This window comes from Amblyomma maculatum, chromosome 4 (assembly GCF_055883805.1).
Source record: "Amblyomma maculatum isolate TAMU_Amacu chromosome 4, ASM5588380v1, whole genome shotgun sequence".
Taxonomy (NCBI): Eukaryota; Metazoa; Arthropoda; class Arachnida; order Ixodida; family Ixodidae; genus Amblyomma; species Amblyomma maculatum.
Window position 1 is genome coordinate 83,340,521 of NC_139347.1, and position 19,954 is coordinate 83,360,474.

Consider the following 19,954-nt stretch of genomic DNA (forward strand, 5'->3'; position numbering starts at 1 on the left):
CGAATTCTGTGCGATCTGTGCCGAATTCGCCACTTCGCCAATCACTTCATGCACAGGGCGTGTAGAAGCCTTTGTAGTACAAGGTCAAACCAGATCGCGAAAGAATCAGCTCTTGGCTGGTTTCCTTACCCTGTCCTGTCTACCGTGCACGTGGACACACGTGCAGGAAAAAAAAAGATAAGGAGAGGGAAATAAATATGCAGGCGAAGCCACTTCTGGTGATTCGAAAGCGAGCGGCGTGAACACCTCTCGGCACAGCGTGCGCGCACGCGTTGTGGATGCTTTTTCGTCGCGATTATTGCACGCCTTGCGGGCCCGCATGCAAGAGCGAAGAGAACCTGTCACGCGGACTGCGTTCCTCTCTCTGCTCAGCTGCGCGGCACCTCTGATGATCGAGACCCGAGAAGTTGGGCAACGCGCGGCCGGCCGAACGAAGAGCGGGGCTCCCGGGTGTCGTAAGTGGAGCGGTAGATCGCGGGCCGCGGCCTCCCAATAACGAAGTGCCATGCATACCGCGTGTATGCATCTGAGCACCTCCCTCACAGCCCTATCTTGCGCGGTCCCGGCCGCCTGGAGACTCTGCTCGAAGAAAAAGCTGGTGTATGGTGCAAGGCCTCATTGGACCGGTATTGTTGTCGTTAATCAAGATCGCTGCGATGAGGTCGACGATAGTGAGCGTGGCTGAATGCGAAGCGAAGACTGGATGCAAAGGAAGAAAGCAGAAAACGTCTGTCTCACGGCAATTCAGACAATCTTGAGGCCACCGTAAAGTGGCGGTATATTCGGCTGAAATCCGGAAATGGCAACGGCCCTGGATACTGCAGTTTGCCGTCACGTAATGAAGAGCAACCACTGCCGACTAAGCGTCTCGCAGCTGCGAACAACCAACCACATGTACCACGTACGAAAGCGGCGTTTGCAGATCTGCACTTTAGACTTGAGAAAGATGAAGAACGAAAATCGTTGTTCCGAAAAAAGTCAGCAGAGATCTAAAGGGATTAGCAGGATATTCGGTGCCATGTTGCTGGTCGCTTTATCCAAGATGTCAGCGCTTAATATCCAGGTAATGCGAAAAAAGTACAAAACTGATATCGCCAGACCGCGTACATGTCGAAACTACTCTTTCCTCATCGAAAAAAGAAAAAAAAAAAAAGAAAGAAAAAAAAAAAGAAAAAAAAAAAACAAATGGTAAATCTATAAAACATGAGAAGTTCAAAGTTACGGCAAGTACTTCTGCGATGCTGAGCACACAACGACATGGTGGTTGGTTTGGCGCCGGTCACTTCATCTGCACCCTTTAAGGATCATTCACATGAATAATACATACAGAGTGCGCATTTGTCCGCTTGCGGAAATCTGTAAGTCAGTTTCTCCGGAAGGCGCAATCTTTGTTAACCTGACACTGGGCTTATACGCGGAAACAGAAAAGAGGCAGGTGCTAATTTAAACTTCGCACACTTCTTTCGCTACCTTCAAGAGCGCACAGAGAGGTGCGCTGAAGAGCCTCCCATATCTTGGATCAATCATATACAATTCAGTGGCACAAAGGAAAATGACCCTCAAACTATACCCTTCAGCCAATTACGTCGACCGATGGTGATGACGTCACGGCTAATCCCATTTCGCGGGCGAATCTGCCATTGTCTTGGGATTTCACGATAAGGTATTAAACCGCGACGTCATTAGAACTGCTCAGCGCCATTGGCTGAAGGGCCTCCCTCCGCTGCATATTATCGAGCCGTATCCGACTTCGACATTGCCAGCATTGTACCAATGTACCCTTGCCGCAGCTCTCTCCGAGCCACCTTGAAGCCAACCGGTGACCGGCCTGCGCAATTTACACAGATTAAAGGGGAACTTATCTCTTTTTTGCTTACACGAAGGATGCGAGCGTCGTCGGGGAACGTCCCTATTGATTGAAAAAAAAAAAAACAAAAACAAAAAAAAAAAACAATAATCCTTGCGAAGAGCAAAACTTGAGATATTTTCGCAAATGATCAGTTGAAGCGAGCGCGATCCATTCTGGTACATTTCAATCAAGCATGTTAGCATATCATATGCGGTAAAGAAGCCTTTATTACGAATCTCCACAACGCGGCAGTCTGGTCGCGAAATATTCCTTAGCTGTTGCATCTCAATTGGAAGAAGCCGCACTGCCTGTTTGTTGCTCTCTTCTGGAGCAGACAGGCCGTATCGCGCTCCACGCGATCTTCTGCTCATCCATTTCTGGAACCGCGATAAACTTGTTTTGCTGACCTGTCCAAGCCTTGGCAACACGGAAGGAGACCAGCAAGCTGCAGCTGGCGTCCAAACTGTCAACCTTGCACCGTGACCTACACCAATATTCCTGACTACAGTAGACACGTTGCGTAAAAGCAACGTCACAGAGGTACAGCCTTTATCAAAAATTTGCAGCCCAGAAGGTTTGCTTTTAAGCCGTATAATATGACTTCAGTAATAATCATGGAAGTCCTAGCTATTGGAGAGGGTAGGACGAAACATCTTCTTGCCTTCAGCAAGTATGGAAACCTGGGAATGCATTACGAGCCACATAGTATCGCCCAAAAGTAAACCCCCTGGGCTGTAAACTTTTGATAAAGGCTGTACATGTAAGCTAATTAATTACTATAGCATTTTCAAAAAAAAAAAAATCGGCAGATGCACTTATGACCGCTTACGTGAGAATGAGAAAGAACTACTCAATTTGGTCATGAAATCTTTCGACATGCATTAAAGTCAATTCTGTAGATGAATTTCTGCGTTCGTATAATAATTGCGCACTATAGCACGACAATATTCGGGCCTTTTCGCTGCAAGGCGACGTCTTCTGAAAGCCGACGCATTTGCGATGCCGGCCCCGTGGGGCCTCGGTTGTGAACCTAGACGCTTTTCTCTCCATGCCACGCATTTTCACGCACAACCACAGATATGACTCCCTGCGATGAACTTCTTGTGTCTCAAATGTCGTGCCCACTTCAGCAGCGCATGCGAATTTGGTTATTACACGTGGCCTCGTGACGTCACAGAAACCGCCGACCAATCAGCGTCCGCTCACATCTCAGAACAACTACCACGTGCCAATAGCAGGCTCGTGGTTTCTTTACTAGGCAGAGAGGTATTTTCGCTCGATGGGGCCAGTGATGCTTTCGCAATAGAAAAGCACGAGAAAAAAAAAAAAAACGGACGCAGAGACAACACATATACCACAGGCTCTGACTCGTAACTGAGCATTTATCCACAACGTCACGAGGAAAAAAAGGTAACGCAAAGGAGCAAAACAGATGAAATCAATCAAGCGCGTTTAGATACGATATAACTTTATTTCAAGTAGAACAACTGATGGGTCAAATTGTCCTATATGAGTGCGCCCATAGCAATTCGCTATGAACACTTGGACAAAACACCCCGACAGCAGCATGGTTAAGTATGGAATGGTTGTAGGCATGCGCCTCCTGCAGATCTCAGCAGTTATCGCAACAGAGTCCCTACCACAAACGGACTGTCGCCCGGATCATCAGGCAATATAGTGAAATGAAGAGCACGCAATGCATGGTATACATAATCACAGGATTCGAGGCTTTGCGACGTCTTCTTTCCATAACAAAGACTCACTGAGCGGCGGTGGTAGTGGTTTATTATTAAATAATCAAAAAGAAGGAGGAGAGTGCTGTCGGCCGCGGCAACATGCTATCTAAAATCTGAAGCACCCGAGCTGCGGCCAGCGGGAAAGAAAATGAGATGGGGAGAGGATAGCGAGGTGAAATACAGAGGGGAGCGATAGAAAGAAAGGGCAGTTAGCAAAGCCGCAACCACAACAACTTCGTTGAACTATTGATGTCTGCGTAGTTCACGCAACAAATCGAACGTCAACAAAAGCGCTTGGACTCCACCGTTATAAGGGAAAGAAATGACGGTGATGGGGACAAACTCAAGGGATGTCATGACTGATAGCTCACATTATGCACACCCTGCAGCTCCTTCGAAGGTATGCATAATAGCCATTGCTTGTACCAGATTTTAGCTCGGCCTTGGTGATTCCATGTAAACCCGCAGAGGGATACTGTTCGGCGAGCTGTAACACTTCTTTAGCGCTTGCCCTGCGTCGGTCTTACTTGTGTTTTGTTTGGCGCTATTACTTTATTCCTCAAATAGTATGCACAATTTAGCCTAAATTAACGTTATTTCGCACCCGATTATATGGGCTGTTACGACCAAGCATCCGCAATTGCGCGCTCTATTGTTCGCCTGTGGGCATGGATAAGTTTTGTGAATATGTGGTGATGGTCCAATGGCTCTAAGTGAGCCTGTTTCCAGGAATCCTGTTTTGTAAGCATGTTTTGCTTTGTGGACAACCTGCAAATGCCAAATTGACCTTGTCAAGAGAACGTCTGGAAAAACACAAAGAAACGTCCCCCTGAGGGAAATAGCAGGAAGTGCTTTCTTTCTTTTGTTCACCCTTCCAGTCGAGAAGTGCTATCCTCCAGTGATGAATGCCTCCTATCCAAAGGAGACCACAGAGTGACATGTCAGCTGACGTGCAGGACAAGAAAGGAGCATGACTCATACGGCCATTAAGTGATTTCCCGGGAATGCAGGAAAGATTTGCAATTGTCGAAAAGGGACCATGTTGGGAGCCCTATGCGGCGCCACGTGCACTCGGGTTTCTGAGAAGTAAAACCCCTTGTCAGAACCAGCCTGTGGTTTCTTTGCTGAAGAATAGAAATGTACCTCCTCTCCTCGCCGTTCCCAAGCTTTTCCCGCCAACAAGTGATCACGCCCAACGAATGAATGCCGGACCAGTCAGTGCTTCAGACCATCAGTGCAGTGATGTGTTCGATTGGATGCCGATACCTGAGGGGCGTGCCCTGGATTTGGTTGGTCAGCATCTTCAGAGAGGGGCTGGACATAGGGGGTTTTTAAGGACGCTGCAGAGCACGAAATGTCGCTCTGGGCCCTGGGTAAACGGCTCATCCAGTCGCTTCTCGCTATGAACTCTTAACGCTTGTCATTTTGCTGATGTACCCTTCTTCTTCATGTAAATATTCTTGTAAATACGTTTTCTCAAAGTGCCAGTAAACCTGCTTGTACATATTTTACCAACTTCGAAGATTCAGTCCTTCTTCAACCCGGAGTCTCTGCACGCTACCAAGTGAAGGCCGGGTCGCCATAGCCCCAGCGTCACGACAGCGCCCAGCTACGGAGTTCATTTAATGGACAGCACCGCCGCAGTGGTTCAATGGTTGGGGTGTTCAAGCACTGAGCAGGGGACACTATTTGGATCCCGGCCTCGGCGGCCGCTTTTCGATGGGGGCAAAACGCAAGTCGTTCACGTGCAGTGGAATGTCCGTGCACGTTAAACTACAGGTTATCAAAATTATCTGTAGCCCTCCACTACACCATTCATCATATCCTGAGTTGCTTTAGGACGTTACACCCTTATATACCATTTATGTGCCTAGACAAACTTCAGCTGACATAAGTCAGCGGGGGGAGTGTTAAAAACGTAAAAAAGACTCAAAGTACAAGTTCATCGGTAACATGCAAACGTAATTAAAGGACTTCTTCAAATTAGTAGCCCTATAGTGGTAACAGGAAGAGAGGCACAAGGCAGGGCAGCACCTGTGAGGATGTCAGGTCCTGTCTTTGTTCACTGTAACCACGGGCACCTGAACACACGGGAGGCAACGCATGCAGGCGTTCCGTGCCGGAAAAATCTTTTCCGCACAAACTGTTGACACGGGGAGGCTGAGTCCACTTCGCTCCAGAGCAAGAAAAAAAAAATGGTGCCGTCATCCTCAGCCACGCAAAAAACGAGGAAAGAAAGGCGAAAATGACAAACTAAAACTGTATTCCGCGCCTGTCACAACCATCAATCCCCGGAAACCCCATTAAGGAATTCCGGCCCAGCATTATGCATGGCTTCGAGTGAGCGAGGACTGTATGTACACAGGTGTCAAAAATTCTTTTATTGCGCCCGGTCATCTTGCGTCCGAGTGCAATGAGGACGTTAGGAATCGGCAAACCTTCGCCTCGATGAAGTCGATGCGATGCAAGCAGTTTTCACATAGTCATTGCTTTGATACTGCCATATATATACTGCCGCACAAGTATAGCTGGGCGACATCGTGGTCATAATCATTCAAAGACCCAAGGGCCATTACATAACATCGGAGGATATGAAACGACATGTATTTACGAATAAAAGTATTACGTAACTAGAATTAAGCGCGATCCCAGGGCGACCTTTAAAAGCGTTTACCTTTTCTCTCCACAAGAACATTATGCGGGTAAGAGAAAAATCGTCTTCAAGCATCTCATGTCATCAGGGAAGGTCAACGAGGGCGAAAACCAAAAGAAATCTTCTTTGAAATACGCAAAATAATAGAAAGAAATGGCCGCACCTTTCATAAAAGTATAAAAGCAGCTTACGGTATAGTAACAAAATTCGTCCCTGGCTATGATAAGCCGCTTACCATTGCGCACCTTCTAGATAAGCAATTTCATTTTTGTTTGTGTGGTACCGATGGCAACTAGCAGGTTCAAGGTGACTTATCAATACTTGCGGGAGGGGAACTTCTTAAAACCAACACTTGTCGCTTCGTTCTATAAGTTGCATCCCAGTACAGAAAAATGAGTTCGGCAATGCAACTGCAACAACGGGCATATATAATGCTTTCGAACCGAACCATATGAACTTAAGCGGTTTTATGCGATCTGTCGAAAGAAAAGTTTTCAGCTCACTATCTTAAAGAGTCTAGCGCCAACTAATCCAGAAGGTCTACTTCCAAAAGAAGTAAACGAGACCAAAGCTTTGGTGTCTTCTGTCGGCTTACTGTAATCTGTTATACTCATTGGGCCTGGATCACTAAAATCATCGTCTTCCCTCCTCAACTACAATGCGTGCACCAATCCGCTGTGCAAATTTTTTATTTCAAGACCGCTAATGCTTATCACTCATCGTCATCTCTCTCCCTCGCCAAGTTATGCCTACTGTGAAGCAATAATTAGTGGCCAATCAAGCATAATGAGCGGTACTATACGTCAGGCGGGAAACTGTTTTGACCTACTTTTCCCCACTTCCCAATCCTATGTGCCCTTACTGGTCTATTAATACCACCCAGTAAAAGGTTGCTGCGATACAGTCTAGCTTCTTGGCACTATACCGTGGCTTCTAGCGGGGCGAACTAGCCGTTCAATGACAGCCAACAGCGAGTCAACCTTCGTATTACGTAGCCAAAACTTGACGGTACAAACGCGAGCGCGCACGGTCGATGCGATCAGGTTTTTGACCACGTTTGCGCCTTATCAGATCGCTTGAGACGAAGCTATATCCAAATCGCAAGAACATTTCGCCCTTGGCGACGACAAGATCAAAAGCAACACGATACGGACTGAGCTGATTGCGATCGACTTACTTCCCGGGCGCTAAGACCCTGACCTGGCTTCCGATCACGCCATCGTGCAGTTTGTGTGGCCAACTATTGCTCAAACGCCGAGCAAGGTGTTGTATAACACTGGCAGCCAAAAAGTTTTTTTTTTTTTTTTCATTTTCTGACTTTGTGTTCTTGAGAAGCAAGTTTTGTATATCCCGCTCAAGGTACGCCGCCTGGTGGCCAGAGTAACGCCAACAAATGTGACGCCGCACCCCGTCGCGGTGGCGCGCAGAGGTTAGAGCGCTCGACTGATTTGCCCAATGATGCGGAATCGAATGGTGACAGCGGAAGCCGCTTTTCGATGGAGGCGAAAAGCAAGGCGCCCATGTGCTGTGCGATGTCAGTGCACGTTAAAGAACCCCAGGTGGTCGAAATTTCCGGAGCCCTCCACTACGGCGTTACTCATAGCCTGAATCACTGCGGACGTCAGACTTCCGTCCGACGTCCGCTGTTTAAAAACACCTTCACTCAATCTGTTGGGTTGGGTTGTGCTGTGGGGTTTAACGTCCCAAAGCAACTCAGGCTATGAGAGACGCCGTAGTGGAGGACTCCGGAAATTTCGACCACCTGGGGTTCTTTAACGTGCACTGACATCGCACAGCACACGGGCGCCTTGCTTTTCGCCTCCATCGAAAAGCGGCCGCCGAGGCCGGGATTCGATCTGTATGCGGCCGACGAACACATTCACACATTCCTCGATTTTTATGCCACTAATATCTGGCTTCTCTTTTGACGGCTCTTGCGACATTCTTCGGATACGCACCCAAAACGACATAGACTGCCATAAAGCCGTTTTGCTGTCCTACAATGAATTCCTTCCACAAGAAGTGGGAAAACACTTGGAGGGCTAGGCCTAAAAAGTTCGCCGTAATGCATAGACAGCGCCTCACTACGCTCCGATCTAAGGCTCAACAAAGTAGCCTTACTCCGATCACTTACAATATATCACTTACCATTTCATGCATTCTTTTCGAGCGTGTGCAAGTTTTGAAACGTGTTTTCCAACGGTGCACTAATATATATCCGCTTTCTCTGAGCAATTATAGATAAAACTGGTTCACAAAACTCCAGTCTACTGAAATCATTAGCGTCGCTAACTTGAATTCTCCCTTGTTTACTGCCCTTGTTTTTATTCAGATACTTTAAGGTTACGAAAAGAATAGTATTGTAACGGTACTTTTGGATTTAATAGGAGTTCGTAAATGGTAAGTATGAACACAGTTCCTTTCTCAAATGTGTACGTAACAAAGACATGGGCCTACACTATGCGTCCATTAGCTGAATTCGCGAAGCACATCGTCTCCTCGCAAAAATCCTACGAAAGAAAAGCAACAATAACAACAAGAAACATGGAATTTCATAGCCCGGGTGCATGAACAAGCCTGCACGGCCTTGACATCTGATGCTACCGTTTCCACCTCGACAGATCCTCACGGCCAAGACCACTTGCATTCCGCAGCCGAGAACCGCTACGAGAACGCCGTTCGAATAAATAGCGCACTGAAGGCCACGAAAAGCAGGTTAGAGCTTCCCGTACCGAAAGGAGATCTCCGGGAGATATCTCCACCCAGATCTCCCAAATATATCGCGCGCTATCGCTTTCCGGGACTGGCGGCGAAACTGGCTCGGGTGAGACTGCGGAAGTTTCGCGGATGTAAAAAGATCCGCCCGGCGCTGCGCGATACGCCATGTGTGTACACTCTGCGCCTCCACAAGGGTACAGCGCTAAAGACGTCACGCAACTCATGTTATATGGAATCAGACGCTGCAGTTCGCAATAGTGGATCTCTCTATGATACATTTTCAACTTAAAGCTACCTCAAGTTTACTGCTATCCGCCTCATCGTTGGAGCTTATACAGATCGCGATGCGCTGCAGTGATATGCTTCAGCAAGGACGCAGCTGCACATGAACCTCGCTTCTTGAGGACATCTGCGCATGCGCTGAAGTCTCCTTTAAACAATGCGCATACGCGTATCGAGCTTTGTGGAACCAAATCGCGGTATTCTAAAGCTATCTGCTATTTACCTCCTGTCCCTTCGTGCTAAGATGCTGATGGAAAGTGATAATTAATTTCGACTAATTAGCCTAAAGTCCCCGCTTGAGAAACGCAGATTTTTTTTTTTATGATTGAAGTTACTAGAATGGCTGGTTGGTTAGCTTTGTCAATAGGTTTATGAGGCTTAGCGTCCCATAGTGACTCATGCCATGAGAGACCCCTTATAGTGGAGGGCTCCGGAAATTTCGACCACCAGGTTTTTTTTTAACTTGCGCTAACATCGCACAGCACACGGGCGCCTTGCTTTTCGCCTCCATCGAAAAGCGGCCACCGCGTCCGGGATTCGATCCCGAATCGTTTGGCACAGCAGTCGAGCGCAATCTCGATTGACCACCGCCCTAGCTATCGCACGATTGGCCGACAGTAAGCGAGCCACGGGCGTGCGGATGGCGCCAGCTATAGTTTCCACAACACTGCACGGTTTTAATCAGGCTACGAGTGCATAGTGGTTCCGCGTTAGGGCAACCCTCAGTGAGTGACCGCGTAACCAAGCTTCCTTATTCCCTGGACACGATACGAAAGGAGACACAGTCCTGAGAAAAAAATGAGCCGTTTCTCGACTCTATTATTGTTGCTTACAACTTAAGTAAGAGGTCACACACGTTCCTCCGTGACAGAAAGCAGTACGCTGCTAAATGTTTTCTTGTTACCTGAATAACAAGCTAACCATTGTATCAAACAATAAACTCGAGAATTTCAACTTGCTTGTTTGATGCTGTAAACCGTCCAAAATGTATCTAATTTACTGTCCAGCAGAGCGATAAACACGCCGCGTGCCGTGGTCCATATACTTAGCAACTGCTGTTTTTCGTAAAAGTTGTATCCTATTTGTGTATTTGTTTGTCCTGTAGCCAGAGCATTGGTAAGAAGGGTAAGTTAAAGAAAAATGTAATAGGAACGCAATAATAGAATGAATGAAGCAGTGCAGTGCAACATAAAATAAAAAGAATAAGAAAATCAAGAAATTCAAAGGCCAGTGTATAATACAGAAAAAGTACCGCTGGTAACGTAATATTTTTTTTCTTTCGGGATAGCGCACAGAAACTGAACGAGCGCAAGCCAGCTTTTGTGCAGCTACTATACAAGTTCGATGAACTTCTGACCCCCTATGTATAGTTTCCTTCGTTACCAGGGCGCGTATATTCTTCTATTCAGTCAGGGCGTGATTCCTTCATCCTGCAAATCCGTCCGCAATGGCCTCGGCCAAACCAGGAGGTGTTGCCTAACCGCGGTAGATGCCTTGCGATAACTCGTCATTCAGCCGCTGGCGGTGGTAAATCAGCTCAACGCCTCTCATCCTTCGCTTAACTTGCTCTTAGCGTTTTTGTATTCCACTCGAGCCTCTGGCGTATGGACAGGACTGACCTGCCAAGTTCCGTTCATCTGTGGCCACGCCTCCGAATGCTTTCTAAAAACCGTAAGTACAGATCATTTCCTGAACGAGAGGTCACGTAGGTTAGATTCCCGACACGTCGAACGGTGAATCGGTTATCTATCTATATTTGCCGCCTGAGGACTGCTTACGAGCTTTCGTTTTCTATTTCATTGGGATGAGGGCGGAGCGGACAGATTACGCGAGAGACGTTTGGCTGCGTAGTAGTTTGGCTTGTCAACACCGCCCGCTGGTATTACGTGTTTAGCAACGTTTATCTGGCAACCGTGTACCACAACAGTGGAGCCGAAACGCTATACCGTTTTCGCTCTGTGGGTCAGACCGTATATACAGCGCTTTCGCCTCCCTACAACTATCCCGTTCGCTATACGGAGGCGAAGAGCGGAAAGCTTTCGTTTAGCGGGATGACTATTTATACGCCGACCGGACCGTCCCACATCCCACAGCACAAACAAAGAAGAGCGAAAAGAGAAACAAGCGAAACGGAGGAACCCCTATCTCCATGCGGCGCCAACGGCCCCCCGCTTTCCTCGTGTTCGACGCCGCTCGTGCAACTTCCCTGCGACGCGGTCGACGTATCAAGCGCCCGCAGAGTGCCCAGTTGCCCCATTGCAGGAACACGGAGGCGAGGGAGCAACTTCTCGAAGAAGCCCGTTTCTTATGTCTTTCGTCTTCTCCCTTATGGGTGCAGTTCAAGAGACCATGAAGCCATAATGACGCAGTCGGTGCACCCTGCCGTGAAAATGGCCGCAAAGTTTTTCGCTGCATTGCATTCTGTGTGATGCTGTTTCCGCTTAGGACTGTTGCTTTAACGAGAGAGCATAGAGTAGTTGCCACAGCAGTAAAATTTCTGAATTCATGGTATGATCATAAGACCACTCTCATGGGCACCACCATGTTATAGAAACAGAGCTATTAATACAGCTACTGGTCCGGTTACGAACACCATGCTGGCTCGTGCAGCCGGCCAGGAGCAGCCTCAAGCTGCGCTATGTAATCGCGATATTTTAAACGGTTTTTTTAATAAGGGTTGCATGTGTTCAGACGAGTAATAATGTCACGGATACTGGAAACCTGCACCTCGCCTGGCTGTCGCTGTCATGCTTGTGTACACGGCGAATTTGCGTCTCTCAAGCAAAAATTGCCGAGCGTATATACAGCACGTGAGGAGGACGAGATAAATGATCAAAACAAGGCTTTGAGAGGGCAAAGATCGAGGAGCGGACGAGAGGAGGTGCATAATAAAAGGCCTAAACTTTTTCAGACATTTAATGCCTCTCATTTTGTTTATTTCGGGCTAACTCTAGGACACATATTTGGACAGCCTCTGGACTAGTTCTCATGCCGGACACTTTAGTCAATTTTCTCTGTCACGGCAGCACAGAAAAAAAAAAAAAGTAAAAGCGACCTCACATTACCATCTTTATTTTCCCTCTTTCTGTCTTTTTTTTTTTTTTCTCATCCAGACCAAGACAATGTAAAGCAGCCTCCGCGAATGCCTGGCTGTGCACCGGAAAGAAAAGGAGCTACGAGACGAACTGTAGAAGGGATGAGTGAATGGCCTCTCGTCGGCTGATCTGTCCGTTGAAGTGTTTTATTGCGTGCAACAGCGAAGGTACTTATCGCGTTTTACGGGCTTCCGTAAAGCAACGAGAACTCAACACTGCATTGTATGAGCCCCGTTTTAACGCTCAGTGAAACCTCGTGCTTGCACCTCGCTGTTTTTTTCTGTCATGCGAAGCCCTTCATGACTCGCTCACAATTGCTGCCGTCTGCGATTATGACCTTCCGCTTTAATTACCATGTTGTCAAACAAGCTGACCGCACTGGTTAGAGCTCCATATTTCGGTTCCTTTAATGGCAAGTAGACAATTGTCCACTAAAAAAGAACTCCAACCTTTGGCTGTTGAGCCGTTTCCTGTCAACTTGGTCATTATACTCACGAAGGCCTTTAGAAACGGCAGTGAAAACATGTAACCTGGTATATTGTTATCGCAGGAGAGACAAAAAAAAAAAAAAAGCGGTTTGCACGCTGGAATGTATGCGTGATATAATAATTATAATGTCGTGAGGTTTATGTAACAGGTAATAGAGAGTCGACAACTTTAAGAATGGCTCGAAATAATGCAATTAAAAGAGCACATTTCATGTCGCTTTCGAAGAACAATCTGGCAGGGGAAAGGGAATTGATATTGGCTGCAGTGCTAGTGTCGGCCCTCTGTCATGTTAAACCTTCGCTCTGTGTTTCCCTCTTTCTTTAGCATTAAGAATTATGCCTTGCGCATTACGCTATTCTGAGCAGTGTTCAGTACAATATCTCCGACATTCAGGAGTGCACGGAACATCTAGATCATTAATTATTGTATGACATTAGAGCGCCCATACAAAATGTCACAAGGAAGATTTCTCCCACAGACCACTTGAGATGAGACGTCGCACATATTTAAAGGAAGGCCCACCTCCTGATCCAACTAGCTGAATAACATTTTCACAGCCTGCGACTACCAGATGAAGGCGGGAGTTACAAAGCTGTACGACTTACTACGACAGCCAGTGTTTAACTGGAAGAAAAGTCTTTGGAAAGGAATCCTATGTGAGCCATCTTCCAAGCAGCACGTGTAATGAGAGTGCCCGTAAATATACTTAATGGGGACATATATATAATTTTTTCGCCAAGCGCCACCATTATTCAGCGCGGTGAAAAGGGACACTTGCCATCTGTTAGTCTTCTGATTCCCCCCATTAAATTAAGAGGCAGCTGTGGGCGCCTTTGTGCTGAGAGCACTGTTCGTCTCCGTTCATAAAAGGTTGCCCATCGCACAGTGAGTCCGCAGTAAATAGTCTCACGTACATACAGACTTATGAACAGAAGAAAAGGCACTTGGAAGCAGCATAGGGATACTGAATAGCGTTATTGTTTGTTTGTTTGTTTTTTTTTTTTGTTTTTTTGTTTCACCATGCTGATTGTTCTCGTGTTGCTGTTCACCGTCATACGAATATACTCTGTACAAGGTTCCGTTGATGTGATCATGGTCGCAAGTTGGTAGCATTGGTTTCAAAAAAACAAAAAAAATTAACTTGTTTAGCGAAATTTGAATACACTACAACGAGAAAGCATTCCGACTTATGTGCTTGAATATTTAAATTAGGCCAACCACCGAAGGGTGCTTATTGGACTTGAACATATGAGTATGCTGTCGGTCACGACTAGAGATCGACCAACATCATCGCGATCTTTGTCCCAACACTCGCTGCCTCTGAGGTCGCGTCCTAAAACGGTGGTATTCATTCAACGTACGTCAAGGACAGCGTCTCCTCTTTTGTTGGGACCGCAGAGTTACAGTGCTCTGCAGAGTGAACGGATGCAGCCATGACAAAAGTTGGGAGGCGCCACCAATGACATGAAAAACACGGGCTTCTTCGCCAAATATTCTACTTTACATTTGCACGTAGCTAGTCAGACACAAAGAAATCTAACCCAGACATTGCGCTCACAAGTCAGGTTCGCCTGCTCAGAGGCCGTTGCATTTGGCTGTGCTACACTTGGTGCTAACAATTAGCCGACTAAGTTCTGACGAGTTTAATCAGCCGGCGATCGTTCTTTTCCCGAACGCAGAGCGATCTCACATGCGAGTTTAAGTTACGTAAGTCTGACCCCGGTTATCCAATTATGAGAAGACAAGTTTTCGAAACACAGAATCGTTTTTTCTAGCTTCACCCGGTCGCTCTGTGACCCTCTACGGTAGAAAAAAAAATAAATAAAAAAAAGAAAACTTTTTTTTTTTCCGGGCTGTTTTGCATACAGCATTTTTGCGACACTCGTGCGAGTATGTCGTTCCGACATCGCTCGCATACAACGGGCGCGCGCGAATGCGGTCGGTGGTTCCTCGCGTGCATCCGTCTCTCCCGCGACTCCTTCCAGCGCGCAATGACAGAGGTCACCGGCCGGAGAGTTTAAAAGATGCGACATGTCGTAACACCCATCGAGGTGCAGCTGTGTGGCCCTCCACCGGTGTCTCCTTTGACTCTAATGCACCGCGCGCATGCCCGAACGCCGGCGGCACGCGCGTGTCCGCATTCGACTCTAGCAGTGTCAAGGGCGTCCGTAGCTGGGGCGGAGAAAATCCCAGTGCCTCCCCTCTTTCTCGTTGCCGGCGGGCATTGTGGTCGGAAGCAGGCTGGGCGCGACGTAGTACGCTCTTTTGAAAGCACGCTGCTACCGTTCCCAATCGGCGGCTGGCGCGCCGCTGGAGCACGTGCTTGCGACCGCAACGCAGCCTTTTAGTTCGCAGCGCGAGCGTGTTTTCACGCTTCGCTGCTTTGTTTTCAGCATGTGGAGAGAGCGGGGCCGTCGTTTACCACATGATGGGTGGCACTTTGTGGCACGTGGCATTTTTCGTTGTAAGTTTTACCACAAAGCTGCTGAATGAATTCGCCGAGTAAATAATAACGGAATAAATCGCAAAGACAAAGAGTGGGAGGAGGGAAGTGCACGTTTCATCACTGCGCAGAAAAACGGGGAAGTAGATCGCATGTTTTCGAACGAGCGCCGTTATTTTGGGCGTTGGTAATGTGCTCTAGGAAATTCACGCTTTAAATGAGCAAATATATTTTGTGCGAATAGTATGTGGTTTCTAGGAGCGCCTGACTATATTTCAAACTAATATCCGGGCTGCGTGACTTAACTCAGGATATCTTTTGTAGTGTGGGCACTTTACTATGGTCGAAGTCAAAGCGTCATCGCAACATTCTAATTTCTATATTCAGAACATTAACGCATTGCTTGTTGGTCCTTGGGAAACAACTTAAGCAGGAATAGCACCCACAACTGCTGGAATGACAAAATTTGTTTTTTAGAAGCCGCAGAAGCTAAATTATGTTTACCACATAACACTGCGAGAAGGCAGTAATAACTGCTACTTTCGTCCGTTCCTCCATACATGTACCCGTTTTATATGCTATCTGAGCCAATTAGTGTGGGGCGCTCTACATGACTGTGCGCCTACGCCCATATTTCCGATGGCGGCACAAGAGATACGAGCACAAACATGTAGTGCTTGTGAAACAGGGTGCAGCAGCCCCCTCGCTGGTGTGGAGAAGTGTATCCTTTGGTAAACGGACCAAGGGGAAAATCTGAACTATAAATAAAGGATAGATGCGTTTTAGAGTAACTAATTACTGCCTGAAATATGAACAGGCTGATCGCTTGTTTTTTCAGCTAACATTAGAGCGTCCTGCCTCCCTGTAATACTTTGCGTACAGTATACACTCTGTCAAAAGCTTAAAGGCCAAGGAACTTGCTTAAGAAACGACATTTGGGCAAGTTGATAAGCTTTTCACACTGCATGTCTTCCATGGTATATGCATTGTAAGAGTTTCGAATTTCCCCAGCGTAAGAGAAATTATCACCCTCACACTCAGAAAGTTAGGACTTCCATTGGCACTGCAAGAGCCTCACTACACGGTTTGAAAGCAGACCGTTTAATTGGGATCTTGACATTAAAAAAAAAAAAAGAAAAAAAGAAAGAAAGCCATACATCACTGAAGGCTGTTTCGGATATTGTCAGCTTTTGAGCATTGCGGTTACAATGCGATTTCTTATTTGTTTATTTATTAAAGTGCAGCTTTCCTGTATGTGAGAAGCTGGAGTTGGCGGTCTTATAAATATAGCCACATCGATATGATCAAAGGAAAGCGAAGTTTTGCACCATGAGGGCTGATCTTTAGCACAGTCCGCAACATCCCAAAGAAAAGAAAAAAATATCGAGAGTTCCCCGAGGAAGAGAAATCAAGTGTGAAACAGTAAAAATTTATCAGACACGAAAACAATACCAAATTCGCCACTTTAAATTTTCCTTTTTTTTTTTCTTAAGAGAAATAATGTATGGCGAGTACGTTTTATTTATCGGCGAGGAGGGGGGGGGGGGGGGGGGCTACCGAGATTTATATTGTGAGCCAGCGACGGTCGTCAAAACGGCACAGAAAACCGCTATCGACTTTGTCGACCTTCATATTTCCTTTGCCACCAGTAAGCTTTCCGGTGAACCGCTAGGCTCCGGAGTCATATTTCACAGACCTTCACCGCTTACTATAAAAGAAACGCACTCGAATTATATGTTACTGCTGAACCTGTCAACTTCCGTTTGAGTTTTTAGCGATATCAGTCGAAGCTCTCACCCCGTCATCAGTCAGCACATCGGCGGATCGTAAACTCATCTTTTCATGGCGTCAGAAGCAGGGCTCGAATAAAGGTCTGTTCTCTCGCCAGTGAAATGGGCTCAATCTGTAACGCTGTTCAAACAGTCCTTCGGAAGATTTAATCGTGGACGGAACGCTCAATTGGGCGCAATCATTGCTACCGCGGCAGAAAGGCAGGGGAAGAGGACACGGCTATTCCAAACAAACCGACGGGAGAAATCTTGATGGCAAGGGCTCGCGGAGCAAAGGAAGCTGCACAGGCTTTTTTGTATGGCTCGACACCATTCGGAACTTCGTTCGACATTAGACAATTATTGCCACGCCCGCACTGCTCGGCGCAGAAAATGTGCTGGCGGCGATGAGCGTAGACGAGTAAATGAAGAAAAATATATATATAAACGGCAGAGCTACGGTACTTCATCTAATTCATTTTCAATTTGTTCGCATTTTTTTTTTCTACAGAAAGTGACAGATGGAGCGATGGGTTCGCACCATAAACTGAATCCTCGGATGAAGGGCGACACAGCGAAGCGCAGCGGGGCCTTTGCTCGAACACATGGGTGACGTGGAAAGAAGACGCAAGCGTTTTGCCCAACATGCGGGTTCTCAAGGCCGCATTTTAAACACCATAAACAACAAAGCACAAAGTTAGTTTATGCTGTTGTGGAACGTCAACGCGAAAAAGCTGTCCTGAGCGATGAGCTGCAAAAAAAGCAAGCAGTCGCATTGTACACATTCCATGATCACCGCTGTTTTGTGATTGGAACGTAGAGAGTGGGTAATGTCGCGTGCAAAGAAAGTAAATCATATTAAAAAGAAAAAAAAAAGGGGGGGGGGGGGGGGGGGGTCTCTTGGAGAACTTAGCCAGCGTATGCGCGTTCTGTGATTGAAGTTTTTTATTTTAATTATTTATGGGGTCAGACGCTTTAAATCGATGAGCGAGAACAGCATATAAAGTTATAAACGGCTGCAATGCTTCCTCTGGAACATGCCGGTGATTCCGTGCGCGCTAGAAAAACTCTCGCTCAGGTAGGGAACCCATCATTCGTCTCTCACACGCCACCTAATTTGAAGCCCGTTGGCGTTAAACAGAGTCCGATTATTAGTTCCCGGCAACGTGGCATGGAGAATAATGCATTCGCGTTTTGCTTCTGACAGCTGGCATTGCCGACACCAACTAGAGGTCAGGGGCTTGACATTTGCCCTGCGACTGGGCGCGGCAGGAAAAGTACGGCGGCTTCTCATCTGTGTCCTTTCCCACTTGTCGCACAACGACCGTGACAAACTTGTATCCGTGGCAAATGAGTGACAGCCACAGTAGTTAACCAGTTCGGCTGAGCGCTCGTCCTGTCCTCACTTCGTCTTTTGTTGTTATTTTTTTCTTGACTTTTTATTTGCGCTTTGCTTTATGTGGCGGCTGAGCGACAGAAATAATTAATTTTCCGGTCATGCGTCAACTGACTTGATAGGAACGTAATGAACGCGCCTGTCACGCATTATTAAACAAGAGCGGATGAATAATGCGAAGAAGCCGCAACCTGTTGGCATCGAATATTGTGGGTTTGTGTAAATACATACTTCTTCGGCAGCGCTTTTTTAATCATTGCTGGAGTAATGATGAACGGTAAAATTGAGAACTTACAGTAAGAGACGCTGAAGTATATGATCTTCTTTGCACTTGTATTTTTTAACGACCGCGTACAACTACATACGACCGACTCGCTGTGACAAGAACCTTTGATACCCTTTATTACTGAAAATTTATCCTGGCAAAGCTTACAGATAATTTTATAAGTAATGAATGGTCGTAAGGAAGTAAGTAATGATCACAAGCGTCACGGAAAACTATTTAATTCTCTCGGCAAGCAGTTGTGGTTCGTGTAATTTTCAAGGCAAAGTAAGGAACGTGAATGCGGTCATTAACAGCATTGCACCGAAAATCGGTCGCCTGCAATTAGCCTCCGGCTCGTATGACACAGGCAGAGCGTTAATTAGTGCACTGTTCACAGTCGCTACGTCATGCCCGATCACACGTACGCGCTGCGATCGGTACGGAAGCCTGCAGGTACCCTCCGAGACACCACGTGGAGACTCACCTCAGCGATCTTTCCGCGCATGATGGTCGGAAAGTATATGTGTCCCAGCACCCCGACGAGAAGGACGACGCCGCAGATGGCCGTGAAGACGGCCAGGCAAACCTTGCTTTTGGTCGATGTCATGACTGGCAACCAGGTAACAAAAAAGACGGAATGGGAACGCACCAGCTGTCTTGGTCTAACAGTCTCACAGCTAGACTGGCCGGCTCGGCGCCGTCCTCACAGCACACACACACACCAAACACGTGGCCCACGTCGGGCGCTTCTCAGTACTCGGCTTTTGGTCGTGCCTCGGTCCGGACCGAGACGGGGAAGCACTGCCCGCGCCGCCAACTTCCGCACGGGCCTCCACGAGCAGGAAGAACAAACGACCACGCGGCGGAGAAGACGCCCGGGGGGTGCCGGACTGGTGCGCTGACGGCCGCGGTCTGTCACGGCGTTCCCTCACCTGCTTCGGAGAAGCACAAGCTACGACTGCGGCTGCGGCTGATATGTCAAACAGCGCGCGCGGCTTCCGCACAAGATGGCTTAAGTACGGCCTCCTCCTCGCCTGACACCCCCTCCCTCGTTCCTTCTCTCCGCCTCTCTTCGCAGGAGGCCTCCCCCACGCATTTCTCCCTCGCAGCCTCCACAGCAGCAATGGCACAGCAGCCTGTTATGCTGGCTACCTCCTCTCTCACCCCTTCCTTTCTTCCGTCTTGATTGTGTATTCCGACTGCTGCTGCTGTTGTGGGCACTGTGCACGCTAGTCTCGCCGGAAGATTGAACGAAAGAG

At 47.4% G+C, this 19,954-nt stretch overlaps 1 protein-coding gene across 3 annotated transcripts in view; it reads right to left on the bottom strand.

Moving 5' to 3' along the window:
• LOC146191535 (lysosome membrane protein 2-like) overlaps window positions 1-19,694 on the bottom strand; it is a 71,902-nt gene extending 52,208 nt beyond the window's left edge. For 2 of the 3 annotated variants that reach the window (XM_084602056.1, XM_084602054.1), the window contains exon 1: window positions 19,180-19,694. In XM_084602056.1, coding sequence (XP_084458182.1) covers window positions 19,180-19,302 — 123 coding nt within the window. In that variant the 5' untranslated portion in view covers window positions 19,303-19,694. The remainder of the gene's footprint in view (window positions 1-19,179) is intronic. The other variant, XM_084602057.1, reaches the window with a different exon arrangement.
• Window positions 19,695-19,954: the final 260 nt, after the last annotated feature.